Source organism: Brachyistius frenatus, unplaced genomic scaffold (assembly GCF_029030835.1).
Source record: "Brachyistius frenatus isolate BFR_SWC_R1_liver_20210118 unplaced genomic scaffold, ASM2903083v1 Contig_59, whole genome shotgun sequence".
Classification (NCBI taxonomy): Eukaryota; Metazoa; Chordata; class Actinopteri; family Embiotocidae; genus Brachyistius; species Brachyistius frenatus.
In genome coordinates, this window is record NW_027210658.1 from 2399990 (window position 1) to 2426212 (window position 26223).

General features: G+C 42.7%; 2 protein-coding genes across 2 annotated transcripts; one reads left to right on the forward strand and one right to left on the reverse strand.

Moving 5' to 3' along the window:
- On the forward strand, positions 1–11381 carry LOC138625154 (ribonuclease inhibitor-like). Its single transcript, XM_069705894.1, has 8 exons — positions 1–322; positions 1977–2156; positions 3111–3284; positions 5178–5351; positions 7687–7863; positions 9238–9411; positions 9601–9774; positions 10331–11381. Exons 1-8 carry the CDS (start codon positions 111–113, stop codon positions 10344–10346), a joined length of 1281 nt encoding a protein of 426 aa, XP_069561995.1. The 5' UTR covers positions 1–110; the 3' UTR covers positions 10347–11381.
- A 1907-nt stretch (positions 11382–13288) lies between these two features.
- slc35f1 (solute carrier family 35 member F1) lies at positions 13289–23561 on the reverse strand. The gene is made up of 8 exons (XM_069705883.1): positions 23256–23561; positions 22082–22257; positions 19084–19211; positions 18697–18856; positions 18382–18538; positions 16637–16689; positions 15370–15524; positions 13289–14423 (listed from the first exon to the last, which is right to left on the reverse strand). The coding sequence occupies exons 1-8, from the start codon at positions 23348–23350 to the stop codon at positions 14190–14192; spliced, it is 1158 nt and encodes a 385-aa protein (XP_069561984.1). The 5' UTR covers positions 23351–23561; the 3' UTR covers positions 13289–14189.
- Positions 23562–26223: the final 2662 nt, after the last annotated feature.

Consider the following 26223-nt stretch of genomic DNA (forward strand, 5'->3'; position numbering starts at 1 on the left):
TTTATTCTCTCACTTTCGTTTTCCACCATGTGGTTGATGTAATTCTGCCTTTTCCACCGTGTTGCAAGCGCTTCAGCTGGGCTGAAACTTCGTGTCTCACAGGAACGGCGATGGACAACGTCTCGGTACGTCAGGACATGAGAGACTTCCTGAAGTTGGAGAACAAATTGGAGAAGAAGCTCTCGGAGCACCACTGCTCGGTCCTGGCCTCCATTCTGCTGATGTCACCGGAAGTTCAGGATGAGTTGGACATGGAGAAGTACAACACGTCCGTGGAGGGCCGACAGTTACTCGTCCAGGCTGTGAGAAACTGCAGGAAGGCTCGGGGAGTCCACACAGGATCAATAAGGGTAGTATTCACAGAGACTCCTCAAACTAAAAGTTCCTTCTGGTGACGACATTCTAGGAAAATTCTTAAGTGTTGTGACGTTTCTCTAAGGATTTCTATTTAAAGTTCAGAGTAGATTCTTTTAAAAAATAAAAAGTTCTTCATAAGGACATAAGGCAGTTTATTGTCACTGTAAAAAATACAATGAAATTGAGTTGGCAACTCATCAGTTCAGCAGCAATGAACAAGGTAAAAGATGTATCAATTTTTTTTTTTTTTTAAACTGTCCGGATCAGAGAGGACTTTTAAGAGGATGAAGAGTTTCTTCATCAGAGGAGAAAACTGCGAGGTCAGAAATATTCTTCAGACTGTGAATGAGGTTGATGAAAGTCTCCAGATTCTATCAGCAGGATGATGTTTGCTCACTTCTCCAACTCAACACAAGAACATGAAAGTGATGAAGCTGTTTGGTGAGTGTAGAAATGACTGGAGTCTGTTCCAACCTCCATCCATCCATTATCTATACCCGCTTTATCCTGAACATGGTCACGGGGGTGCTGGAGCCTATCCCAGCTCACTTTGGGCAAAGGCAGGGTACACCCTGGACAGGTTGCCAGCCTATCACAGGGCCAACACGTAGAGACAGAAGGAAACAAAGACCATTCACACCTAAGGGCAATTTGTAGAATCACCAATTAACCTGACATGCATGTCTTTGGATGGTGGGAGGAAGCCGGAGTACCCGGAGAGAACCCCCGCAGGCAGAGAGAGAACATGCAAACTCCGCACAGAAAGGCCCAGATTCAAACCCAGAACCTTTTTGCTGTGAGGCGATAATGCTAACAACTGCACCACAGTGCTGCCCTCTGTTCCAACCTTCATCACGCTAATACTTTAACAAGCACTTCATTTTATCTCCACTGGAGGCTGCTGTCCATTCTGTCTCTTCATCACCAAGAGTGTATTTTTTTTTTTTAATTTTATCAACCAATTCCATCTGTTGAAAGGATGTGTCGCCTAGCAACGGGGTTTGACCACACCTCCTCACTGAGGTCAGAGTTTCTGTTCTTTCCGTAGTTTAAACATCTGGGCACCTGTGGTTGTAGACCGTCTACTACTTTATATGTGGCTTTGTACAGTGTTGTGGATCACTGTGTCTGATTGTTATTCCCGGTAAGAAAGACACGGTGAGACTGTCACTGACTGTCGCTGTCAATCCTCAACCAACGCAGTTGAAGTGTGATGTCTTTGGTGCTGCAGCATCTGAATGCAACAGGCAACCTGTTTTTTTAAAATTGTTTTATATTAATTTGTATTATTGTTGGACGAAGTGGCTCTCCTGTTTTGTACAGAGGTTGTTTCCGCTCAATAATTGACAGTTATGTGCTCGCAGGATATGACATTTAATCTATTTTAGAGTTGTGCATTTTAAAATAACAGTACAGCCAGTTCAGAATGTGCCAAGAGTGTCTAGCTCTGCCCTCTCTGTGCTAAGAGTGTCTAGCTCCGCCCCTGCATGGAGCTGACTGTAGCAGAGGTGATGCACTGATGTGAAGACTGAATGTCAAACAGGATGTTTCTCATCAAACACATGAAGTAAATCTAAAGTGTCCTCTTTCATAATAACATATTTTGTAATGTGTCATGACAGATTCACTGACTGTGGACTCTCAGTGACTCACTTGGCGGTCATAGCCTCGGCCCTGAAATCCAACCCCTCCCACCTGACGGAGCTGGACCTGAGTGGAAACCACCTGCAGGACTCTGTAGCAGTGAAGCTGCTGTCTGCTGGACTGAAGAGTCCGAACTGTAGACTGGAGACTCTGAGGTCTGTCTGTCTCTCTGTCTGTCTCTCTGTCCATCTCTCCTGTGTATATCTCTACAACCATTCATCCCACCTGCTTCGGCTGGTGTTTCGTCTTTGGTTCATCTTCAATATAAAATATGGGTTTACATGATTTGCTAATTCTGTTTTCATTGTTTTTTATTTAGTTTTACCCAGTGTTGTACAACCCGCTTTGTTACGAAGAGAGAGAGCGTTTCCATTTCCTGTTTTATGTGGTTACTTCCTGTGTCTTCCTTCGGCCGGCTGTGGTCTCCGTGTGTGACTGTATTCCTGATGATGAGCACCTTCATGGCAGGTCAGCTCCAGTAGTGTGTGAATGTGTGTGTGAATGGGAACCAGTGTAAAAGCACTTTGACACCTCCAAGGTGATATTCACTATGTGCCGACCATCTAGCATCCCCTGCCGGTGTGATTGTCCGTCCTGCTCGTGTGCACCTGTCCTCTGATCTCCTGGCGTGTCCTTAGTCTGCGTGCTCCCTGTCTTGTGTGCCGGTTCCTTGTTGTTCTCGCCGTATCAACCGTTCTACCAACGTACTGCAGCTGTTGTCTTTCTGACCTCTACCTCTTCCTCTTCTTTTTACCTGATAACACTGCTTACTCAGCCTGTGCTTTGGTACTGGAGTTTTCTCCGTAAAGGTTTGCCAAACTTTTACTCCCTGTGTTTCAAGTCATGCTTTTGGGTCCAAACTCTGCAGTCCCACATTACAAATAATGTAATTATGAAATAATAAACAGTTTGAAGTCCAGCATGTCAGGTTTGATATTGATCCTATTTCCTATTTTCTGACCTGATGGAGGTGAGCAGCATGTTATCAATCTGTGTTGACATTTGGATGATGTCAGTAAAAGGCTGACATGACGACAAAGTAATTAAAACTGAGCACATCTGATTGGCTCAGACATGATTTTTATCTCCATCTTTTATTCTTTATTCAGATTGAAGCACTGCATGTTGTCAGATACCGACTTTGATTCTCTGGTCTCGGTTCTGAAGTCCAACCCCTTCCATCTGAAACATCTGGACCTGAGTGGAAACAACCTGCAGGATTCAGGAGTGAAGAAGCTGTGTGGTTTTCTGGAGAGTCCACACTGTAGTCTGGAGACTCTGAGGTCAGACACCATGTTTGATTTGTACTGAGATGAACATGATGTGAAAGTGGTGGTGACACTAAACTGCAGACATCACGCTGATATTCTGCTGATCTGAAAATATATACTGAAAATGTAAATAAAGACAGAATGGAATCATTTACAAATCACATAAACCCATATTTAATTAAAAAATAGACCTCCAATGACATAAAATGTTGAAATTGATACATTTTATTGTTTTATAAAAATATATTCTCATTTTTAATTTGATGGCAGCAACACATCTCTAAAAAGATGGGACAGGGTCATGTTTACCACTGTGTTTATCACCTCTTCTTTTAATGTAAATGTTTGGGAACTGAGGAGGCCAGGTTTTGGAGTTTTGAAAGTGAAATGAAAGAGATGTTGTCTGGATGGCAGCATATGTTGCTCCAAAACCTGAATATATCATTCAGCATTAATGCTTCCTTCCAGATGTTCAAGCTACCCATGCTATGTGCAGTAATGCATCCCTGTACCATCACAGATGCTGGCTTTTGAACTGAGCGCTGATAACCAGTTGGATGGTCCCTCTCCTCTTTAACCTGGAGGATGCAGCGTCCATGATTTCCAAAAAGAATCTCAGATTCATCATACCTCAGGACAGTTTTCCACTTCACCTCAGTCTATCTTAAATGATGAGGTCCAGAGAAGGCGGCGGTGTTTCTGGATCATGTTTCTATCTGGTTTCTTCTTTGTAAAGTTTTAACAGCATTTGTGGACGCAGCGATGAACTGTGTTCACAGACGATGGTTTTCAGAAGTGTTCCTGAGCCCATGCAGTGATTTCCACTCCAGAATTGTGTCTGTTTTTAATGCAGTGCTGCCTGAAGGCCCGAAGATCACCACCATCCAATATTGGTTTCCAGCCTTGTCCCTTGTGTTCAGAGATTTCTCCAGATTCTCTGAATCTTTTAATGATATTATGAATCGTAGACGATGAAATCCACTAATTCTTTGTAGTTTTATGTTGAGGAACATTATTCTTAGATTGTTGCACTATTTTCACACAGTCTTTCACAGAGTGGTGAACCTCTCCCCATCTTCACTGCTGAGACTCTGCCTCTCTGAAATGATTTTTTTATTTTTTTATACACAATCATGTTACTGATCTGTTGCCATGGTAACCTAATTAGTTGTCAGATGTTCCACCAGGTGTTTTTTATTTATTTATTTTTTTTTATCTTTACACTTTTCCAGTCTTTTGTTGACCATGTCACGACTTTTTAGAGACGTGTTGCTGCCATCAAATTCAAAAGAAGCACATATTTTTCATAAAACAATCAAATTTCTGTTTCAACATTTGTCTTTGGTCTATTTTCAATTAAATATGAGTTTACATGATGATCAAATTCAGTTTTATTTACATTTTACACAGCGTCCCAACGTTTTTGGAAACGGGATTGTAAAACTCAAAATCTTTTCCACAACATCAGAATCCAACAAATAAATGTTCAGTTTGTGCTTGTTCACACTGGTCTGGAGTCATGTGATGATGTTGGACTAAAATATTCTAACAGCATCGCATCACATCAAATGTTGTAGATGTAGTTTGGATCTTCTGATGGACTTTTCTTCCACATTCAGTGGGATCTGGGATCAGTTTGTTGAACAACATGAGTTTGTATCAATGGAGCCGCTGGTGGAGCTGCAGAGTTTAAGAACTGAAGTCACTCCGTCTTTATTGAAGTAGCAGCATGTTGTCATTCATTATAATGAGAGCTCTTCTTCACTGCTTCTGTTTCACAATTTCAACCTGCAGCTGTTTGGAGTTTCAATTTTCTAAACTTGTACATTGTGAAGCTTCTTCAGCTCTGAACACACCATGAAACACTGAATGATTCTAAACTCACAGCTTTTATTCTTTATTCAGATTGCAGAGCTGCTGTTTGTCACAGATCAGCTGTGATTCTCTGGCCTCAGCTCTGAGGTCCAACCCCTCCCATCTGAAACATCTGGACCTGAGTGGAAAGGAGCTGCAGGATTCAGCAGTGAAGCAGCTGAGTGGTTTTCTGGAGAGTCCACGCTGTAGACTGGAGACTCTGATGTAAGTTCACTGACTGTCTGTTATTGTAGAATTTTTGAACAAAATTCTTTGAGGAATAACCCCCTTGAGATGTACCACCTCGTTTTCAAGGGAGTCCATACTCACAAAATATGCACATACAAACCAAGACATTACACAAAAGGGAAAAAAAAGTTACAGCAAGCAAATTAACAATACTAGACTTGAACAAAAACACTAGAAAAAAACAAACAGACAGACAATAAGACATGTGAGATAATTAGGCAAACAGAAACAGGAGAGCATACCCCTTAAAAAATAAAGATGGATCTGTCATAACTTAGAGCAAAATATTAAGAATTACAGTGATAGCACCAAACAACACTGCCACAGACATTCATTATAACTAAACTTATATTGTTGGTGTTATGGACATGTATATTTGGTCCTATAACAGGACCACATGGCATTCTTGAACAAATGAAAAGATGATATAGAAAATATAATAAATAAAAGCACACATTTTTCACTTGGCTGGTAATTTCCTTAGTTTGGAATAAAACAAAATTGAAGAGCGTTGAAACTGTAATGCAAGAAGATGAAACTTAGAAGCTTTAACAATAAAGTGAGAGAGGTAAACTTAAAATAAAAAGAGAATCCCTTGTGGTTTTCAGTCTTGTCAATGGAGAGGCTGGAGCCGGAGTCAAGTGACCAATGACTCACTCACTGCCTGCTCTAAAACAGGGAAACCGCTTTACTTTTGGAATCTGGGTTCGACAACAAAGAGCTCTTGTTGAGACGGGTTTCGGGAGGGAGACACAGAACACCGGGTGGATCCTCATTGATAACTTCAACAATAGGGAATGGACCAATATAACAATGTTTCTGGTGGATTGCTAAACCTTCTGACCAGGAGTGTAGGCAAAGCAACCCTGGTGATCCAATGACAACGGGGGAGATGGTGCTGCACGGACGGCACCGGAACCTCATCCTCAAGAGCAGGAAAGGGGGAGAGGCTGGTGGCAGACGAGGTATGCGAGTTACGGGCGTACTCGTCCCAGGGCAAATGGAAGCTCCAAGAACTTGGGTTGGAGGAGCCTCCAGCTCCTGATTCAGCCTCTCGGTTTGGCCGTTGGTCCGGGAGTGAAATCCCGATGAAAGGCTGACAGGGGCTCCCGAGGCAGCAGAAGGCTTTCCATACTTTGGGAGGTGAACTGTGATCCTCTGTCGGTGACTATGTCGAGAGGGTTGCCAAGACATTTTGGACGAGCAGGTCAGAGGTTTCCCAAACTTTGGAGTGCCCAGCAGAGACATTACTCCATTGGGGTTATCCATTGTTATTGCCTTCTCCAAGTCCAGTGCCGCTCTCAGGTGCCACCCACCCCGAGGCTCCCCCCATAACATTCTCCGGTGCCACCCACCCCGAGGCTCCCCCCATACTGTTCTCCGGTGCCACCCACCCCAAGGCTCCAGCCACAACGTTCTCCAGTGCCACCCAGCCCGAGGCTCCCACCATAGTGTTCTCCAGTGCCATCCACCCTGCACTGCGTCGTCCATGCCAGTGGCTCCAGCCCTTAGTGCAGACACATCTGGCCCATCAGCCCCGAGTCAGATCATTTGAACGCTTAACGATCTAACCCAGTTGCGATGGTATAAGTTCTGAGTTTACCCCAGCCTGGAGCCGCATCATGTGCCTCATAGAGCAGACTTCAGCATGTAGCTACGACAATCTCTCAAGCATGCTTGAGACATCCATGTTGGTAAATGTCACTGGCGGTAGTTCATCCAGATAAGGGGAGACAAAATTCGGAGCAGTCTCCCCACAATGATTCAGTACTGTTCTAAAACTTCTTTAAAAGGTTAAAACCAGATGTCAAGCCAACGCACTCGAACCCCCCATATGTGGGCTGCTTTTAGACATCCTGGCCGCTGGACTGCAGCAGCAGAAAGGTGACATCAGTTAAGGAGCGAGCGGCTCCTTCGTACTCTGTATGTTGAATTGTTGTATGAAGATGGTGAACGGCGACATCAGCAGCAGATGAACCTCGACCTGTTGGAGCCAGTTGTGACACGAAGCCGACAGCTGTGTCTTTTAGCAGGACAATAAAAGGACATGGTCACATGAAACAACACAAACCTCAAAAATTCAGATCGGAGCACGCTTAAATAAAACTTGTCAATTTCAACATTTGATACGTTGTCTTTGGTCTACTATCATTTAAATATGGGTTTACATGGTTTGCTAACCATCACTTTCTGTTTTTATTTACATTTTATGCACCATCACAAATTTTTTGGGGGAAACACAGTAGTAAAACCTGAACACATCTGATTGGATCATTCATGATTTTATCTCCGTCTTTTATTCTTTATTCAGATTGTGGGGCTGCAGGTTTGAAGCGACCGGTGGTGATGCTCTGGTCTCAGCTCTGAAGTCCAACCCGTCCCGCCTGAAACATCTGGAGCTGAACTTCTACAACGGCCTGCAGGATTCAGGAGTGAAGAAGCTGTGTGGTTTTCTGGAGAGTCCACACTGTAGTCTGGAGACTCTGAGGTCAGACACCGTGTTTTAGTTGTGCTGAGATGAACATGATGTGAAAGTTGTGGTGACACTAAACTGCAGACATCAGCTGATATTCTACTGATCCACACTGAGGATCTTCAGGGGAAAGTCTGTTTTCTTCTTCACTGGTTTAGTCCACTGACTCTGACGGAGCAACATCCACATTTAAAACCTTCAAAGAAGAAGAAAAATCCTTCACTGGATGATTGACTGTGAAACTCTGGATTTTCACCTTAAAGTCTGACATTTATATCAAAATCTTTTCCACAACATCAGAATCCAACAAATAAATGTTCAGTGTCTGCTTGTTCACACTGGTCTGAAGTCATGTGATGATGTTGGACTGAAATATTCAAACAGATCACATCATCTGATGGACTTTTCTTCCACGTTCAGTCCACGATCAGTTTGAGTTCTCTCTCGTCTCGAGACCATCTCTCCACTCTGTTACATATTTCATATGTATGGGGAATGACCCCCTGCCTGTCAGGGTACATGGATATTTCTTTAAGATGGTCATGCCCTACAGTTTACCAATAAAGCACCTGTGCTGGCGTGAAATCAGGGATTGTTTGATCTCCACCTGAGTCAGGGTGCAGTGTGACAATCTGTGATTTAACTTATGAGAAGTTTGTGTGGGAGTTACAGTTTAAGGTTGGACGTCTGTCTTCGGCCAGCCTCCCCGGATTGCTGTTTCTTTTTGCTCTTTTTCTTTCCTTTCGTCCCGGCTACAGTGACTGTGACTCCCGGTACCGGCGTGTTGCTCGCGGGTTTGTGAGCTGACGCGCTTGGAGGGGCTCATGCAGACACGAGTTGTCTGACAGCAGGGATAACACCGTCGGCCCTGTTGAGCCGACATCTCTCTGGGCGGCTGTGATTCCCTATACTGGCGTATTGGTCCTGGGTTGTGAGCTGGCGCGTTCGGTGGGGCCCGTGTTGAGCGCAGCACCTTGAGAGGTACAGGTGCTTTGTAGGTAAACCGTAGGGCGTGATTGGGCAAGCCGGTGTGATGTATCCATGTACCCTGACAGGCTGGGGATCATTCCCCGTACATATGAAATATGTAACGGAGTGGAGAGATGGTCTCTTCACTCAGACAATCATGGTTACAATGCAACCACATGTTTGCCACTGGTGGAGCTGCAGAGTTTAAGAACTGAAGTCACTCCGTCTTTACTGAAGCAGCAGCATGTTGTCATTCATATTAATGAGAGCTCTTCTTCACTGCTTCTGTTTCACTGTTTCAACCTGCAGCTGTTTCGAGTTTCCATTTTCTAAACTTGTACATTGTGAATCTTCTTCAGCTCTGAACACACCATGAAACACTGAATGATTCTAAACTCACTGCTTTTATTCTTTATTCAGATTGAGGAGCTGCAGTTTGTCAGAGAGCAGCTCTTATTGTCTGGCCTCAGCTCTGAGGTCCAACCACTCCCATTTGAGACTTCTGGACCTGAGTTTCAACAGCCTGCAGTATTCAGCAGTGAGGCAGCTTTGCGGTATTCTGGAGAGTCCACACTGTAGGCTGGAGACTCTGGAGTAAGTTCACACTGTGTTACTGTTGTAGATCTTCTATGTTTGTTGCAGAAAGAGTAGAAATTGTCCACTGATAGTTGCTAAAGTAAATTAATGTTGTGCTGTGAAAAGCTCATTGATGACAACCAAATTCATTTAAAACCTAAATGCTAAATAAATGATTTTGTCTCCATCTTTTATTCTTTTATTCAGATTGGTGTCCTGCAGCTTGTCAGAGAGCAGCTGTGATGCTTTCAACTCAACTCTGAGTTACAGGCCCTACAATCTGAAACACCTGAACCTGTGTAACAGCCACCTGCAGGATTCAGCAGTGAAGAAGCTGAGTGGTTTTCGTGAGAGTCCAAACTGTCGACTGGAGACTCTGGAGTAAGTTCACTGTCTCTTACTGTTGTAGATCTTCTATGTTTAATCACCAGCTGAAGCTTGTTGTGATGGTGTGTCTGAGTTGCTATGGAGACGACTGTTGTTGTTGAGTTCATGTCTGCAGGAAGTAAAGCTGGTTCCAGCTGACAGGAAGTAGAGAGAATCAGCAGTCCTCATCCATCACATCTGATCTTAGACCATTTGTTCTCTTATTTCAACCCTGAACAGCTGATCACGTTCATCTGTGTCACAGCTCTGAGATCAGTCTGAAGCCTGAACATCACAGAACCATCATTACATTAGTAATCAAGTGTTGGTTAAGCAGACCTGAAGCTCTGCTGAAGTCCAATATCTGTACTATCTATATTCTTTTATATTCTGAACGGGATTGAAGTCTCTGAACGAGATTGAAGTCTCTGAATGAGATTGAAGTCTCTGAACGGGATTGAAGTCCTCCTGCTGTTTTTTCTGCATGTGCTGCATCACTGATTGACAGCTGATGGAGAGAGTCTCTGCAGACACTCAGCATCTCCTCTGTTCACTCTGCTTCTCTCTACAGCTGGTTCGACATGTGATCACAGGACGGTGTGGCGGACAGACCCAAACATTCCTCCCTCCAGGTCAAATAGCCATCCACCCCCTCTTCAACCCTTCATCCGGAGACACCATGATATCCGGCCTCTCTCCTCCTCAGGACCACAGGTGTGGACCTGCTGCAAATTTCCCCTCATTCAAGATCCTAAAACCCCTTTTAGTCTCAACTCTCCTAGATTTAAAGCATTGTTAACACCTTTTAGGAACTTTAGCTGTCAAAATGACAACCTCCCAACATGCAGGACACTGTCTCCCTCTCTCTCTATTCATTATATTTTAACGTATATTAAAATTAACCAACACTTGTATTAAATGTAATCTTTACTATAGTTTAAATAGGGTTTGGTGGAGCGAAACAAGGAAATCTTTTATTATTGCGTTTTCAATTGACCAAACAAAATCAAAGAAATCTCTCCATGATCACCCAGAGGAGGTCTTTTCATGGAGACTGTAGTCTGGCCAGCTGCAGTTAGCCATTGAAGTTTCTAGCCTGCAAGCTATCATTTTATCTTTGTAAGCTGTCCAGACATCACCCAGCTCAAAGTGGTCTTCCACCAACGTACCAGTCACTGGTCCTCTCCTGAGCCTGCCAACGTCCTGCCGAGACCGCTGAGGGACAGAACCATCGAAGAGCCAGGATTCTCCAAGGAGACGATACAGGAAGGGAAGCTCTTGGATCCGCCGTCTCTAGAAGAGAACTCCATCTCTGAACCCCTCGGCCCAACTGCAGCTCACAGGCAGGACAACGACGGGACTCTCCAGTCCCGTGACCTTCATCAACAGTAGGACGGTATCTTTGATCAAATCGGTGCTGTCTCGATAGATTATCAACTCCGACATTAATTTCAAAACAGTTAGCGCCACCTTCAATATTCCTTCTTTCATTCCACGACCAAATCAGCTCATGAAAGTTTGTTTCTGGTGTATTTGTAATCTCATTATATTCATCACATTTATGTAATCCTATTTTCATGTTATTCATATATTTGTGTACTCAATAAACACCCTTAATTAGACCTAGTCATCACTGTGATCATTTTCAGAGTATATCGAAGGATTCGATTTCTTATGCGAGAATTCATGTTTCAGATCATGTCTGACTGATTTGTTTTAATTGGAATATATATACATTAAAAATAAGTGTGATATTGGCTCCAACGGTGTGTGCCGAGAGGAGGAGCGGCTCTACAAACCACCGCAGTAAAGAACAGTTGGTTCAAATGTCTGATCCACACATTGATTTAATACAGTTTGAGATATAGTGGTTGTAACTACAGATTTCAAATAAGTGCGTTATGTAATGACATAAAAAAATAACAGAAGTATGTAAAAAGATTTGAAGATATTTATTGTTTATTTCCATCCACAAAAACACCAATTATCCTTCTATTTCTACAGGGATTGTGTGTGTGTGTGTGTGTGTGTGTGTGTGTGTGTGTGTGTGTGTGTGTGTGTGTGTGTGTGTGTGTGTGTGTGTGTGTGTGTGTGTGTGTGTGTGTGTGTGTGTGTGTGTGTGTGTGACAGTGATCACAGCTGGAGGGCTGATGACACTTTATTGACTGTGGGTTACATCATTGTAAGCACATTGTTAGCAGTAACTCGATGCACTACGTCAAACAGGATACAAAAAGTCATCGAAAGAGGAGCGTAGTGGAAGTCCTTTGTAAATAGTCCTGGCAGATTATACACATTCAAAACGTGAACAAACCCAACCGGAGCTGTCAATCAAAGATATATCATGATGTTTTTAACAGATTTGGGACAAACAGGCAAAAGACAGTCTCATCTCATCAGCATGCACACTGAGCTGACCCGGTCTGACCCATCTCTTCAGGTGGGTAGACCACCTCGCAGGACCTTTAAACAGACGCTGTACATGGGAACACCCTTCAGTGTCTGGTTCTGCCTATCGGCCACCAATCTGAAGAAGACTAAATGTCCTTCTCCAGCAGGAGAACGGTGAAGTCATGGTTGGCATCAGAGATGAATACAAGGTGGTTGACAGAGAATATTCAGCCTCCTCATCACTGATGGTCCATCCACACCAACAACATCTATCAGCAGCAGAACATAGTTTAATATTCTGCCTCAGCAGTGGAACATAGTTTAATATTCTGACTCTCAGCAGTAGAACATACTTTGATCAGCAGGTAGATTTGCTTCCTGACAACAAGATCCACATGGTCTGATGGAGCTGACACACCTAAACAATCCGGATCAGTGATGTCATGAGGTTGTTTAAGATGGAGATTGAAGACTAGCAAAACACCTGCATGACACCATGAGCTGTAGAGTTTGGACACGGAGACAGTTCTCCTGTCGGAACAGAGTTCTCCAGTCAGAACAGAGTTCTCCTGTATATCTCTCCATGGTTGAATTTGAATATGACTTGTATATCAGCAGTTCATATGTGCACATGTAAAATAGTATGATTTGTTCATGAACACGTTTTATTGTTCTCACGACACGTGACATAAATCTGATGACCTGTTGATCTCAAATCAATTCTAACAAACATACCTGTAAATCCTATTTCGTAGCTGTCAGAGTGTTTTCTCTACAGGGAACCACAATAGAAATAGTTTGTAATTGTTATTATTGATATTTAGATTTTTCCTTTATTTGTATTCTGCACATTGTCAGCATGAATCTCCATGTTGTTTGAAAGCAGCCGGCCTCCTGTTGGAGGCTCACAGGACACAGACAATCAGGATGAGACACTGAGGTCGGCCCGGGAACCGCGGCAGAGATCATGTCCAGTTGGCCTGAGACTGTTTCACGACGTCTGTTTGTCCTTCTGTGTTAGCCTAGTGACTCTTTTTGGACCAAGCAGTTAAGAAGATGAAGAAAAAAGAGGAATGAATATTTGAACCAGCCTATGAAATATCCATCGTGTGAAAAAGTACAGAGGTGTTTGTGAGTGATTTACAGATGCATTTAAAAACACTGGATTTCAAACAGGAAATGAAAAAAAAAAAAAATGAAAACAGGAATCAATGTAGACGGAACTCAGACCTCCACTTTACCACTTTATCCTGGAAATCAGGATGTAGTTTCATAACTATAAGATTGATGTTAAAATAAACTTGTGCCAGGCTGAAGCCTCACATCTCAGCCAGTTGTGACCCCACTGTCTCCATGACGACTGCTGCTGAATGAAGTTCAGCAGGTACAGCATCACTGCTCCCTGGGATTGTGGACTGTGATGCCGAGTCATCGTGTTTCTAGAATGTTTTTCACTCCTGAACTTTACGACCATTGACTGCATTTTAAGGAGTGTAACATTTCCTGGAGGCCAAATGTTCTATTCCACAATGTTTATGAAAGTGAAAGATAATTCGTGATTCAGATCCGCTCCGAGCACCCTTCGCTACGTTTCATGACAATCAGGCTGACAACAGACAAACAAACAAACAAAGACACAAGCTCCTCTGTGGAGGTCATGAATGAAACTGGAGCACTTACACAGATATGACCGTACCATCTATTTACATGAAGGCTCATTTACAGTCACTACTGTCTACTCACAGTCTCCGATCACAGTGAACTCAACATTTTCACTCACATTGCTATTTGTTTTCATGACATTCTGCTCAGTCGTTTATCAAATACATACAGAATGTGGCTACATGAACGTGTCTCATCTCGGTCACTGACAGGATGGAGACACCCCTCGAAACGGGCCATGAAATGAAAAACCTCCATCTACCTGGGTGACCTCCCAGCCGCCCTGCTAAGCGCACTGGGTACAGCCAGAACTCTTTCTATGTAAACAACTGTCAGGAACCTGGAGTCTGACAGACCAAACTACCTCCCAGGTCCTCTCAGGCCACGCGTACAGGAAGCCCGTCCCCCGGCTCGGGGCTCAGGGGGGTGTAGGTGACAGAGGGCTCCAGGACTCCTGGACTGAGCGGGGACGGATCACTGGCTGGTTGACTGCTCGTGTTCCTGAACTGCTTGTAGACTCGGGGGTCCTGGGCCACATATGTAGATGAGGAGGAGTAAAAGACCAGGCCCAAGATAATGATGAAGAATGACAACAGATAGAGGCCCGAAAACTGCAACACAGAGACAGATAGACATTAACTACAAGCTTTATTTAGACACTGCTGCTTTCTAATTGTTCAAACTTGTTCAAATCAACATAAATCAGACCATGTTTTCCACATCAGTCCCTCAGGGTTTTATTCTAGGACCACTCCCTTCAGTGTATGGATAAAAGAATCTGTGCAAATTGAAATGTGCACATGCACTGATACTTGGAAGAATTGAATTTATTTATGCATAATTATGAACTAACACATCATCAGTCCTAAAAGTAGATGAAGAAAAAACATATTCAATATTACATCTGAGTTGCAGAAGTCCATGAACCTCCAGGATTAGCAACTAATTTATAGGGGAAAGAGTAGAATAGAGTTTAATACTTTCAATCAATGGGATGTTAATCGGGTGTGAGATTTATTTAAAGAACAAGGATCTATCAAAGTCTGAGCTTCACAACATGTTCAGGCTGGAAACGGTTACATAACCACCTGTAAAGAGTTTGGACTCCACCAACCCAAGGTCAGACAAACTGTGTACAAATAGAGGAAATTCAAGACCATTGTCACCCTCCCTAGGAGCGGTCACCTTCCCCAGAGATGGTTATCTAACACGGCGGTGGTAGTATCATGGTTATCTAACACTGTGATGGTAGTATCGTGGTTATCTAACATGGTGGTGGTAGTATCATGGTTATTTAACATGGTGGTGGTAGTATCAAGGTTATCTAACATGGTGGTGGTAGTATCATGCTTATCTAACATGGTGGTGGTAGTATAATGGTTATCTGGTTATCTGTTAACATGGAGGTGGTAGTATTACGGTTATCTAACATGGAGGTGGTAGTATCATGGTTATCTGTATAACATGGGAAGAATGGAAGAGATTTATGATGGAACTCCGACATAACTGTTCCCACAATGTGTATATCATCAAAATGATTCCTGGCAATTTGATTACCTTGTAGTGAAAGAGAAAGAGGCCACAGAAGAGGCTGTACAGGTCGGCTGTGAGCAGAGAGAGATTCACTGAGGCTGCACTTGTCCTCTTCATCACCACTGGCATGAAACTGTACAGACCGAACATGAAGGCACTGAAACTCACGTAGAGGAGACCTGCGAACAGAGACAGACTTCTTTCAGTGGAACATCCTGTTTATTCCAACCTGGCCTATTTCCCAGTGATGTGGCTCCTGTGACTCCGTTGGTCACACCAACTTTTCACTGTCCACCTCCCTTATACAGATCCAGGGACATGAGGACTTGTGAGAAACTAAACTTACTGCGGAAAATAGCACAAGCCTCCAAATGCTCAGCTCTCTTCATATGGTAGGAGAAGCAACGTTTAAAGGGGAGGTTGGATAGAGGTCTGTGGTAGCCCGTTAGTAAAGATAGATTGATCTGATCTAATATGAAAGATTTAATTGAAGTTAAGTCTTGTTGGGATGGAGTCTGAGATACATGTTGGTGGTTTGGATGAATCAGATGTAGACGTTAGCTCTGAGAGGAGAAGTGAATCAGGTCTTATATACATTTCTAAAGCTGCGAAACTTGATGATACATCGCTGACAGGTGTTGGAAGGATCAACTATTTTATTTGCAAATAGTTCTGAATTCATTTGTAAGGAAGTGTATGAATTCATCGCCTCCTGAGAGCTGAACGTGGCTCTTGAAATATTCTGTTGCTGAGTCACAGTGTTGAATCGGAACATCCATCACTCAAAATTAATATTTGTGCCAAACTTGAAGAAAGTGCCTGGAGGTGGTTTTATCACATCTACAAGAATGGAGTGACCGTAAGCGCACAGTGACCTTGACCTTTGACTCCAGAAGTGTAATGGGTTCATCCTTTGAGTCCAAGTGAATGTTTGTGCCAAACTTGAATAATTCGCTGACACGGAGGCAGAATAAAAATAAAAAAAGCATGTGATGCAGTTCTCTGAAACGGCCACTGGAGGCAGTGTTTACTTTGGGTCGGACTCAGACAAGTGTGAAACATTTCATGCAAATACGTGCTTATATGGAAAGCTGTAGGACGCTTGCATTGCTTGTTCTTTTGTCTCTCCCCGTGTCTCCGGTGGTAGTGAGTGTTAGATTAGAACGAACCATGAGCCACAATAACCACAGGTGGAAATACTCCTGGTTAAAATAAACCGGAATCCTCCTTTAAAAGTAAGTCGTGGATTACATTTTGTGGTGATATCACTCCTGTTACCGATATAACTTACCTATCTGCCAGTCCCAGGGTACCTTCAGCAGCTCCTTGTGCTCCATGATGGCCCTGCAACAGAGCATCACCCAACACATTTAGAGGTGAGATTTCCTTCACACATTCACAGCATGAACTACCGGGGAACTCCCACAGAGCTGCAACAATCCACCGACACTCACCTCAACTCAAACGTTCAGTCAAAAGTATTCTTAATGGGGAGTGTAACACAATCTGCTCGGCTGTCTGGAGTCCGAACCCTTCACAGACGTTCTGAAACATCTTCCAGCTCGATGAGCCTCAACAACTGTGTTTGTGACTCTCACTAATCTCCTCTGTTCTTCCACCAATGTGTTGAGAAGCTCAAACTCGGATAGATCTGTTCTTTAAAGGTCCCATATTGTGGCATTTCTGGCGCTTCGTTTATCGTCCTGACATCATGAAGATGTTTTTGTGTTTTCAGTGTCAGAAACCATTTCAATACTGTTTAACACCTCCTCACTGGAGCTCTGCTCACAACAAGCATTAATACTAATGAGAATCTCCTCTGACTGTTTTCTGAGTGATGCCTGACCAGGCCAATCACGGGTGATGGACTGTGGCTCCTAAACTTACAGGCAAACACGACTTTATCACAGAGAAGTAACGTCAGCGCTGTTAGACGGATCTGAGACGGCGGACGAGGAACAACCAGCTTGTCAACCGCGCCAACAAACTACTGTTACAGAATGTTAATAACGTTTTTATCAACTTCCATCATCGTCGTCAGACGACATACTACAGTATGACATTTTCATGAAATTTAGGACGACGTACTATACAATACATTGTTGTTGCAAAAACGAAATTATAATGATAAGCCTACACACTTCATTTGGAGCAATCAAACTTTATAATATAAAAACATATCAGCAGGGAGGTCAGTGGCTCCAGCAGACATGTACATGTATTTCTCTTATTTCATTACATCTTTAATTCTGACAACACAAATCAAACATGGAAAAAAATTGCGTTTCTAAAATCCCTGACACGGTAAATAAAGTACTTTATATGTAGTTCCTGCCACCGACCAAATAACACCAACCCAGTTATATAACATAGATAACGTTATTCTGTTTTACAACCAGCTGCGTAGTGATAAAAGAAACTCTAAAGTATAAAAATGGCTGTGAATCTGCTAACGTGCCTGAGCCGGTGGTACCGGTACTCCTGTCTGGTTAGGATCTAGTTCAAGGTGAAGTTTGGGCTTCTGATGTTTATGGTCCAACACAAACTGGATGGAACAGCAGCTGGAGTAGCAACGCTGACAATCACTGCAGTTTCCTCACATTTTCTGGCTGCTGTAGCTGTTGCACAGCCGTGTGAGGGTGGTGGAGGGGGCGGAGTTACACAGGACGATATGATGTCATAACGTTACAGAAGTACAAACGGCTGGCTGAGAGGGCGGAGACACCGGATTAGGGCTGTGTGTATTCATGAGTTATTAATGAGTGTTACTGTGTACGAAGCAAAGGAAAGTTGAATTTATACAACATGGGACCTTTAAAAAAAAAAAACAGGAAGCCACTCACACCTTATGATCATCTGACTGATGTCACCGTCAAATTCAATGTCATATTTTCCTCAATAATTAGATGTAGTTTGATATTTTTTGCCTCATTTGTTTCTGTTCTCTGTATTTTAGGAGCTGTGTAAAGATCTGATGATGTTTTAGGTTTAAACCTTTGAGCACCACTGTGCGTTGCCACCGTCACACAAACTCACAGCTGGATGCCACTAAAGAAGGACCCAAAGAGTCCCATCATGCCGAGGAACTCGACGCGGCTCCAGCTCTTCACGATGAACTCCTCACACACGTTGGAGATCCCGTACAGCGTGGCTCCGCCCAGAACCAGGAGATCCCCAAACAGCTTCTGCTCTCCTGGACACAATACAGAAGAGGAAGGGAAGAGATATCAACAAAGTGCTGGAGACCCAACGGACTGAGTCGGCCACATGACCATCAGCACTGCCACGTTGGTCCGAGTCAAACCCACCCGACCTGCGTGGACGCCAGGTTAATGTGTGAGAGGTACTTGCCGAGGCCCTGTTGTCGTCCAAGGAGGACGTCAGCTCCCACCATGCAGCCAATACCCAGTAGACACAGCCCGGCACCGACAAAGTGGACTGCCTTGTACCGCACCAGGAGGAAGAACCAGGACAGCAGCAAGACCACCGGGATGACGAAGCAGTCCAACAGCTAAGAGGACGGACGGAGACACGAAGACAAACACACACAGATGTGATAATGAGTTCCTTCACGGTTCACGGTGTACCGTCCTCCTGATTTATCATTGACTGCAGAGCAACATGCAGCCGTCGACTCTGGACTGCTGGTGTCCATGTGAACCTGACTTCTACTGGACCACTGGTGTCCATGTGAACCTTAAGAAACACAATCTCACACTCACACACACTCCCACTCACCTGTACACTGGATAGAGTGGTGTACTGGTAGGCCTTAAGGATCAGGTAGTTGGCCTCGATGTCTATCAAACCCAGAATCATGTATTTCCACCAGCGCTCCTTCAGGATGGCCAGTAAGTTCCCTTCACCTGGAACACAGACACACCACTCAGTCTGTTAATACAACTTTATTCATATGAACACTCATCATATATATATTATATATAAATCATTCATAAGGACACTAATCATGTATATATTATATATAAATTATTCATGTGGACACTCATCGTATATATAATATATAGTGTTTATAAATCATTCATAAAGACACTCATTCCATATATATAATATATAGTATATATAAATCATTCATGTAGACACTAATCAAATATATAGAAGATATAAATAATTCATATAGACACTCATCATATATATAGTATATATAAATAATTCATAAAGACACTCATCATATGTATAATATATTATAGATCATTCATATGGACACTAATCAAATATATAATATACAGTATAGTAGATATAAATCATTCATATAGACACTCATCATATATATAATATATAGTATATATAAATCATTCATATAGATACTAATCATATATATAATATATAGTATATATAAATCATTACTATAGATACCAATCATATATATAAGATATAGTATATATAAATCATTCATAGAGACACTAATCATACGAGTTCTATGGAGAGAAACCCAAAGGCTGGTCCTGAAAGAAGCTCTTTAACAGGAAGAAACCTCGGACAGAACCAGAATCAGAGGAGAAGAACATCTAACAGAACCAGAACCAGCGATGGAGAACATCTGCTAACAGAAGCAGAGGTGGAGAACATCTGTTAAAAGAACCAGAACCACAGGTGGAGAACATCTGACAGAACCAGAAGTGGAGAACATCTTGTTACCAGAACCAGACTCAGAGGTGGAGAACATCTAACAGAACCAGAACCAGAGGTGGAGAACATCTGTTAACAGAACCAGACTCAGAGGTGCAGAACTTCTAACAGAACCAGAACCAGAGGTGGAGAACATCTGTTAACAGAACCAGAACCACAAGTGGAGAACATCTGTGAACAAAACCAGACTTAGAGGTGGAGAACATCTAACAGAACCAGAACCAGAGGTGGAGAACATCTGTTACCAGAACCAGACTCAGAGGTACAAAACATCTATCAGAACAAGAACCAGAGGTGGAGAACATCTGTTAACAGAACCAGAACCACAAGTGGGGAACATCTGACAGAACCAGAAGTGGAGAACATTTGTTACCAGAACCAGAAGTGGAGAACATATGTGAACAGAACCAGACTCAGAGGTGGAGAACATCTAACAGAACCAGACTCAAAGGTTAAGAACATCTGTGAACAGAACCAGAAACACAAGTGGAGAACATATGTGAACATAACCAGAACCACAAATGGAGAACATATGTGAACAGAACCAAACTCAGAGGTGGAGAACATCTAACGGAACTAGAAGTGGAGAACATATGTTACAAGAACCACAAGTGGAGAGCATATGTGAACAGAACCAGACTCAGAGGTTTAGAGCATACAGTATGTTAACAGAACCAGAAACACAAGTGAAGATATGGGAACAGAACCAGACTCAGAGGTGGAGAACATCTAACACAACCAGAACAAGAGGCAGAGAATCTCGAACAGAACCAGAAGTGGAGAACATCTGTTACCAGAACCAGAACCACAAGTGGAGGACATCTGTGAACACAAGTAGACTAAGAGGTGGAGAACATCTAACAGAACCAGAACCAGAGGTGGAGAACATCTGTTACCAGAACCACAAGTGGAGAGCATATGTGAACAGAACCAGACTCAGAGGTGGAGAACATCTGTGAACAGAACCAGAAACACAAGTGGAGAACATCTGTGAACAGAACCAGACTCAGAGGTGGTGAAAATCTGTTAACAAAACCAGAACCACAAGTGGAGAACATCTGTGAACAGAAGCAGACTTAGAGGTGGAGAACATCTAACAGAACCAGAACCAGAGGTGGAAAACATCTATTAACAGAACCAGAACCACAAGTGGAGAACGTCTGCCAACAGAACCAGACTCAGAGGTGGAGAACATCCAACAGAACCAGAACCAGAGGTGGAGAAACTCTGCCAATGACCTATTGGTCCTCGTGTAGAATCTTGAGTGACTCTATGGTTGTGACATCCTGCTGACATTTTCTCTTATAACATTTCCTCTAATAACATTTCTCTATTAGCATGTTCTCTAACATGTTCTCTGACAAATGTTCTCTATTAACATGTTCTCTAATAACATGTTCTCTGATAACATGTTCTCTATTAGCATGTTCTCTAACATGTTCTCTGACATGTTCTCTATTAACATGTTCTCTATTAGCATGTTCTCTTATAACATGCTCTCTATTAACATGTTCTCCGATAACATGTTCTCTATTAGCATGTTCTCTAATAACATGTTCTCTGATCACATTTTCTCTATTAGCATGTTCTCTAACAACAGTTTCGCTGACAACATGTCCTTTAAAAACATGTTCTCTAAAAACATGTTCTCTAATAACATCTTCTCTATTAACATGTTCTCTAACAACATGTTCTCTAATACCATTTTCTCTATTAGCCTGTTCTCTAACAACATGTTCTCTATTAACATGTTCTCTAATAACATGTCTCTATTAACATGTTCTCTAATAACATGTTTTCTATTAGCAGGTTCTCTAACAACATGTTCTCTAATAACATTTTCTCTATTAGCATGCTCTCTAATAACATGTCCTCTAATAACATGTTCTCTAACAACATGTTCTCTAACAACATGTCGATATCAATGGAGTCAAAAGCAGCTCGGAGATCCAGAACAAAACTCACTATTTATATTATACTATATATATTTATCTGTTATATCTCTTGAACCACTCAGATTTCAAACAAGAACCCTGAATACACACACAAACATACACACACACACACACACACACACACACACACATACCTTGGCGGACGGCCAGTGTGGTGGTGTAAACCAGGAAGAGCAGGATGTAGTTGAGGAAGCTCTGGAATGTCGGCGTGTTGGCGTGGAAATCATCCGCCAGGTATTTACTGGTCAGACTGATGGCACAGATCAACAACGACAGGACCTGACCCAGAGCCAGGGTCACCAGCAGGTCCCTGCAGAGGACAGGAGGACACATGGACACATGGACACACAGTCCTCAACTGATCACTGATCCGTTGGATGCTGGTCAAACATGTTTAACAAGAGAACGTGCCAAGGAGGAAGAGGAGGAGGAAGAGGAAGGAGGAAGAGGAAGTAGGAATAGAAAGGAGGAAGAAGAAGGAGGAAGGAGGAAGAAGAGAATAACATCAGATACTCTGAGACATCCTGAGTATCTGATCATCGCATGATGCTGATTATTGTTGTTATGAATAATGTCAGAGAACAGAACAAACCGGTTCTGTTTAGTTCTGATGGACCTGGACCTATCCTATCTCCTCCAATACGCTGCTCATCACAGTCTTCTCTAAGAAGATCCATATGAATATTAAAATCAGGTGTCATAACAACACAGTTACACTCATGGTGTTTCTGAACATGACATTAGGCTCCTCCTGATCTCATGGATCAATACAACTGATCTTAAACATCGTGATCAGAAGTCTGCTGGACAGGAAGTGATGCTGCTGAGCAGGAAGTGATGCTGGAAGCTCTCAGTGGAGCTGAAACACTGTTCATATAAAAATATTACTTCTCATGTCTGAATGACATCACATGTGCTGTGTGTTGTCAGAGAAAACACACACTCACACGCGCACACACACACACAGATGAAAAGGTAGGATCAAGGTGTGTGTGTGTGTGTGTGTGTGTGTGTGTGTGTGTGTGTGTGTGTGTGTGTGTGTGTGTGTGTGTGTGTGTGTGTGTGTGTGTGTGTGTGAGGCAGGTGTGCACAGACAGGACAGCAGCCATTGTGCAGCAGAGCTACTGATGAACCTACCATGGCAGCGCGCGCGCACACGCACACACACACACACACACACACACACACACACACCGTGGTGCTGACATCTGTTGCAGCAGCTGACTGATGATGTTGCAGCTCGTGAGAAATAGAAGGAGAAGAAGAGGCTCGTGCAGTGAATGTGAAGGGACACCGTCATCATCCTACCTTGTTAGGACCTTCCGGATCCGTTGGTAGCGGCTCGGAACCGGGATACCCGTTACTCCGGGAACACTCTCCACCGTGGAGATGACGGAAATCATCCTTCTACCGAGGAGCGGAGATCAGAGCATTGTGCTCCGAGGAGGAGGAAGAGGAAGAGGAGGAGGAAGAAGAGAAGGAGGAGGAGGAGGAGGTTTGAGACGCTGCGGTGTCCGTTGAGGGGACAGAGATGAGGATCAGACCTGCTGCTGATGTCCTTCCCTCGTTCACCAGCAGCTCCTGCTTCTAATGCTGAAAGGCTCCACCAGGGGGCGAGGTTCCACACACATGATGAAGACGTCGTGTGGTTTTAATGAATGACGTCCAGCTTTAAAGACACGGTGAACATCGACCAACACGCTGTGAAGAAGTTTTTTTATAATCAGCCTCTAATAAAGAGTTTCATTTAAAGTTCTGTTTATTCTGTGTTTGTTCTGTAAACTTTCCTCCCAGTTTGATTCAACAGCTTTATTTTTTGCCCTCTTTATACTTAAATCTTTTGGATTGTGCCAAACTCAGTCTGAAAAAACTCGTAAAGGTCAGATTGAATTGTGAGGAAAAACATCTTTATGAATAAAAACCCAGTCTGAGACATATTTTAAATATTGTTTAGTATTAGAGAGTAAATGATTAAAGCATTTGAACAGAAACACTTAAAGCCCTCCAGATGTATTTTGGTCCATGCATCTCATGTCATATGAGATGCATTTGGGAACATCTAGACCGCTGAATAAAGTCTTGCAGGTTGGAGTCGGCAGCTTCAGCTGGTGTTCATGAGGAGGAACTTGTTCTCAGATGGACGCACCTGATCTCCTGGATGTTCACCAGAGTCCTGAGTGACTCAGAAAGAGGTGGAAGACTAAAGCCTAAAAAAACAGTTTGTATATAAAAGTGCACTTAGCTTCCAGGCCTGACAAATGAGGCAGATGCAGAATGTCTTAAGCTAGAGGCCACTAGAGGTTAGCTCCAAAAAGCCTCCGGCTCCATAGACTCCCATTCAACTTCTCTCATCAAATCCAAAGTGAATAAAATGTGTCCATCAGTTATCTCGGTGTTGTTAGCTAAAGTCACTCCTTCTTATTAGTTTTCTGGAGGTCCATCTGAAAATAATCCCTCATTCATTAGAAAAGAAGATTCAAAAAGACCTGTTTTGGGGGGCATGTCTCTTTGATTGACAGGCCTGTGGTGCAGTGAGGTTACAGCTATCGGTGGGCGGGCCGTAGTATCATCAGGTTTCCAATCAGATCAGTCAGATCCACTGCTGGCTCCTCCCCCAGCTCGTCCAAATATGGTCACTTCCTGCTCCAAACTGCTCCGAACTAGCGGACAGAATCTGAACTGGAGGCTTCATAACGTTCACAAACCAACAACGATGTCACTGATGGTTGATGGTTGGTCCTACATTTTAATTCTTACACCAGAGTTGTACTCCCTGCTCTGGCAGCATGAATGCATCCAGTGAAGGTGGAACAACATCAGACAACTGTTACTAACATCCTAATGTGTGGAGCAACGATTGGTCATAGTCAGCAAAAATCAAGGCCATATGTTAATACATTGAGTGCTCCAGTTTCTATTGTTAGAAGATAAAAGTCCATGTTTGGATGAATCTGCTCACAGCCACACATCGGTTTAGTGTCGCAGTTAACGAGTCCCTGAAGGTCACACCGATGATTCTACGTCTGTTCTCACAATGCTCTCCTTCACGGTTCATTGTAACATCAGATCATAGGAGGAAAACGAGACCTCCTGATTGGTCATGCAAAAACCTGTCTCAGCGTACAGGTTACATACACACTCATAATAATGTAGTTATGACCACCACCAGTAACCACTGTCCTGGTCTGAACTGGTGTTGGCTCTCTCTTTCTTTGTTGCATTGATGAAGTGATTTTAATGGTTTCTGTTTGTTTTTGAAGACTTGAGACGGTTTTATTGAAGCTGACAGGTAAATAAAGAAAGTTAAAGGATATTAAACGTTTTTTTAATTATGTTCCTCATTTCCATCAGTGAGAACAAGAATAAGTCTGGAGGGACTGTAAGGAGGTGGAAGCAGCAGCATGTCAGTCAGTAAACTAAGATTTATCTGAACAACAGTCTTTATTTCTTCCTCGAAATAACTTGTTCTGATGGGTTTGTTGCTGATCCTGGTTCTGACCTTTCACTCGTTTTTAACAGTTGTCACAGCTTGGAGAGATTGTACTCTGTACAATATTGTAGAGTTCTGCTGAAAGGACTTTAATGTGTTAAGTGCCATGAAATAACCCGTGTTGTGATTTGGCGCTATAAAAATAAAATTGAATTGAACCAGATGTTTTAAAAACCCAATGATAACCAGATGTTAGAAAAATCCGATAACCAGATGATAACCAGATGTTTTAAAAACCTGATGATAAAAACCTGATGATAACCAGATGATAATCAAGATGTTTTCGATAATAAAAACAATGATAACCAAGTGTTTCAAAAACCCGATGATAACCAGATGTTTTAAAAACCCGATAACCAAATGTTTTAAAAACCCGATGATAACCAAGTGTTTTAAAAACCCGATGATAACTAGATGTTTTAAAAACCGATGATAACCAGATGTTATAAAAACCCGATAATAAAACCCCGATGATAACCAAGTGTTTTAAAAACCCGATGATAACCAGGTATTTAAAAACCCGATGATAAGCAGATGTTTTAAAAACCCAATGATAAGCAGATGTTTTAAAAACCAGATGATAACCAGATGTTATAAAATCCAGATGATAACCAAATGTTATAAAACCCGACGATAACCAAGTGTTTTAAAAACCCGATGATAACTAGATGTTTTAAAAACCGATGATAACCAGATGTTATAAAAACCCGATAATAAAACCCCGATGATAACCAAGTGTTTTAAAAACCCGATGATAACCAGGTATTTAAAAACCCGATGATAAGC

What these genes read in the sequence shown, in the direction of transcription:
- slc35f1 (XM_069705883.1), bottom strand. Translation starts at nt 23,350, where the DNA reads ATGATTTCCGTCATCTCCACGGTGGAGAGTGTTCCCGGAGTAACGGGT. An exon ending in TGGACGACAACAGGGCCTCG is followed by an intron (nt 18,539 to 18,696) that starts GCAAGTACCTCT and finishes TATTGTGTCCAG; the next exon opens with GAGAGCAGAAGCTGTTTGGG. An exon ending in TTCTTTAGTGGCATCCAGCT is followed by an intron (nt 16,690 to 18,381) that starts GTGAGTTTGTGT and finishes GCTCTGTTGCAG; the next exon opens with GGCCATCATGGAGCACAAGG.
- LOC138625154 (XM_069705894.1), top strand. Translation starts at nt 111, where the DNA reads ATGGACAACGTCTCGGTACGTCAGGACATGAGAGACTTCCTGAAGTTG. An exon ending in TGTAGTCTGGAGACTCTGAG is followed by an intron (nt 3,285 to 5,177) that starts GTCAGACACCAT and finishes TTCTTTATTCAG; the next exon opens with ATTGCAGAGCTGCTGTTTGT. An exon ending in TGTAGGCTGGAGACTCTGGA is followed by an intron (nt 9,412 to 9,600) that starts GTAAGTTCACAC and finishes TCTTTTATTCAG; the next exon opens with ATTGGTGTCCTGCAGCTTGT.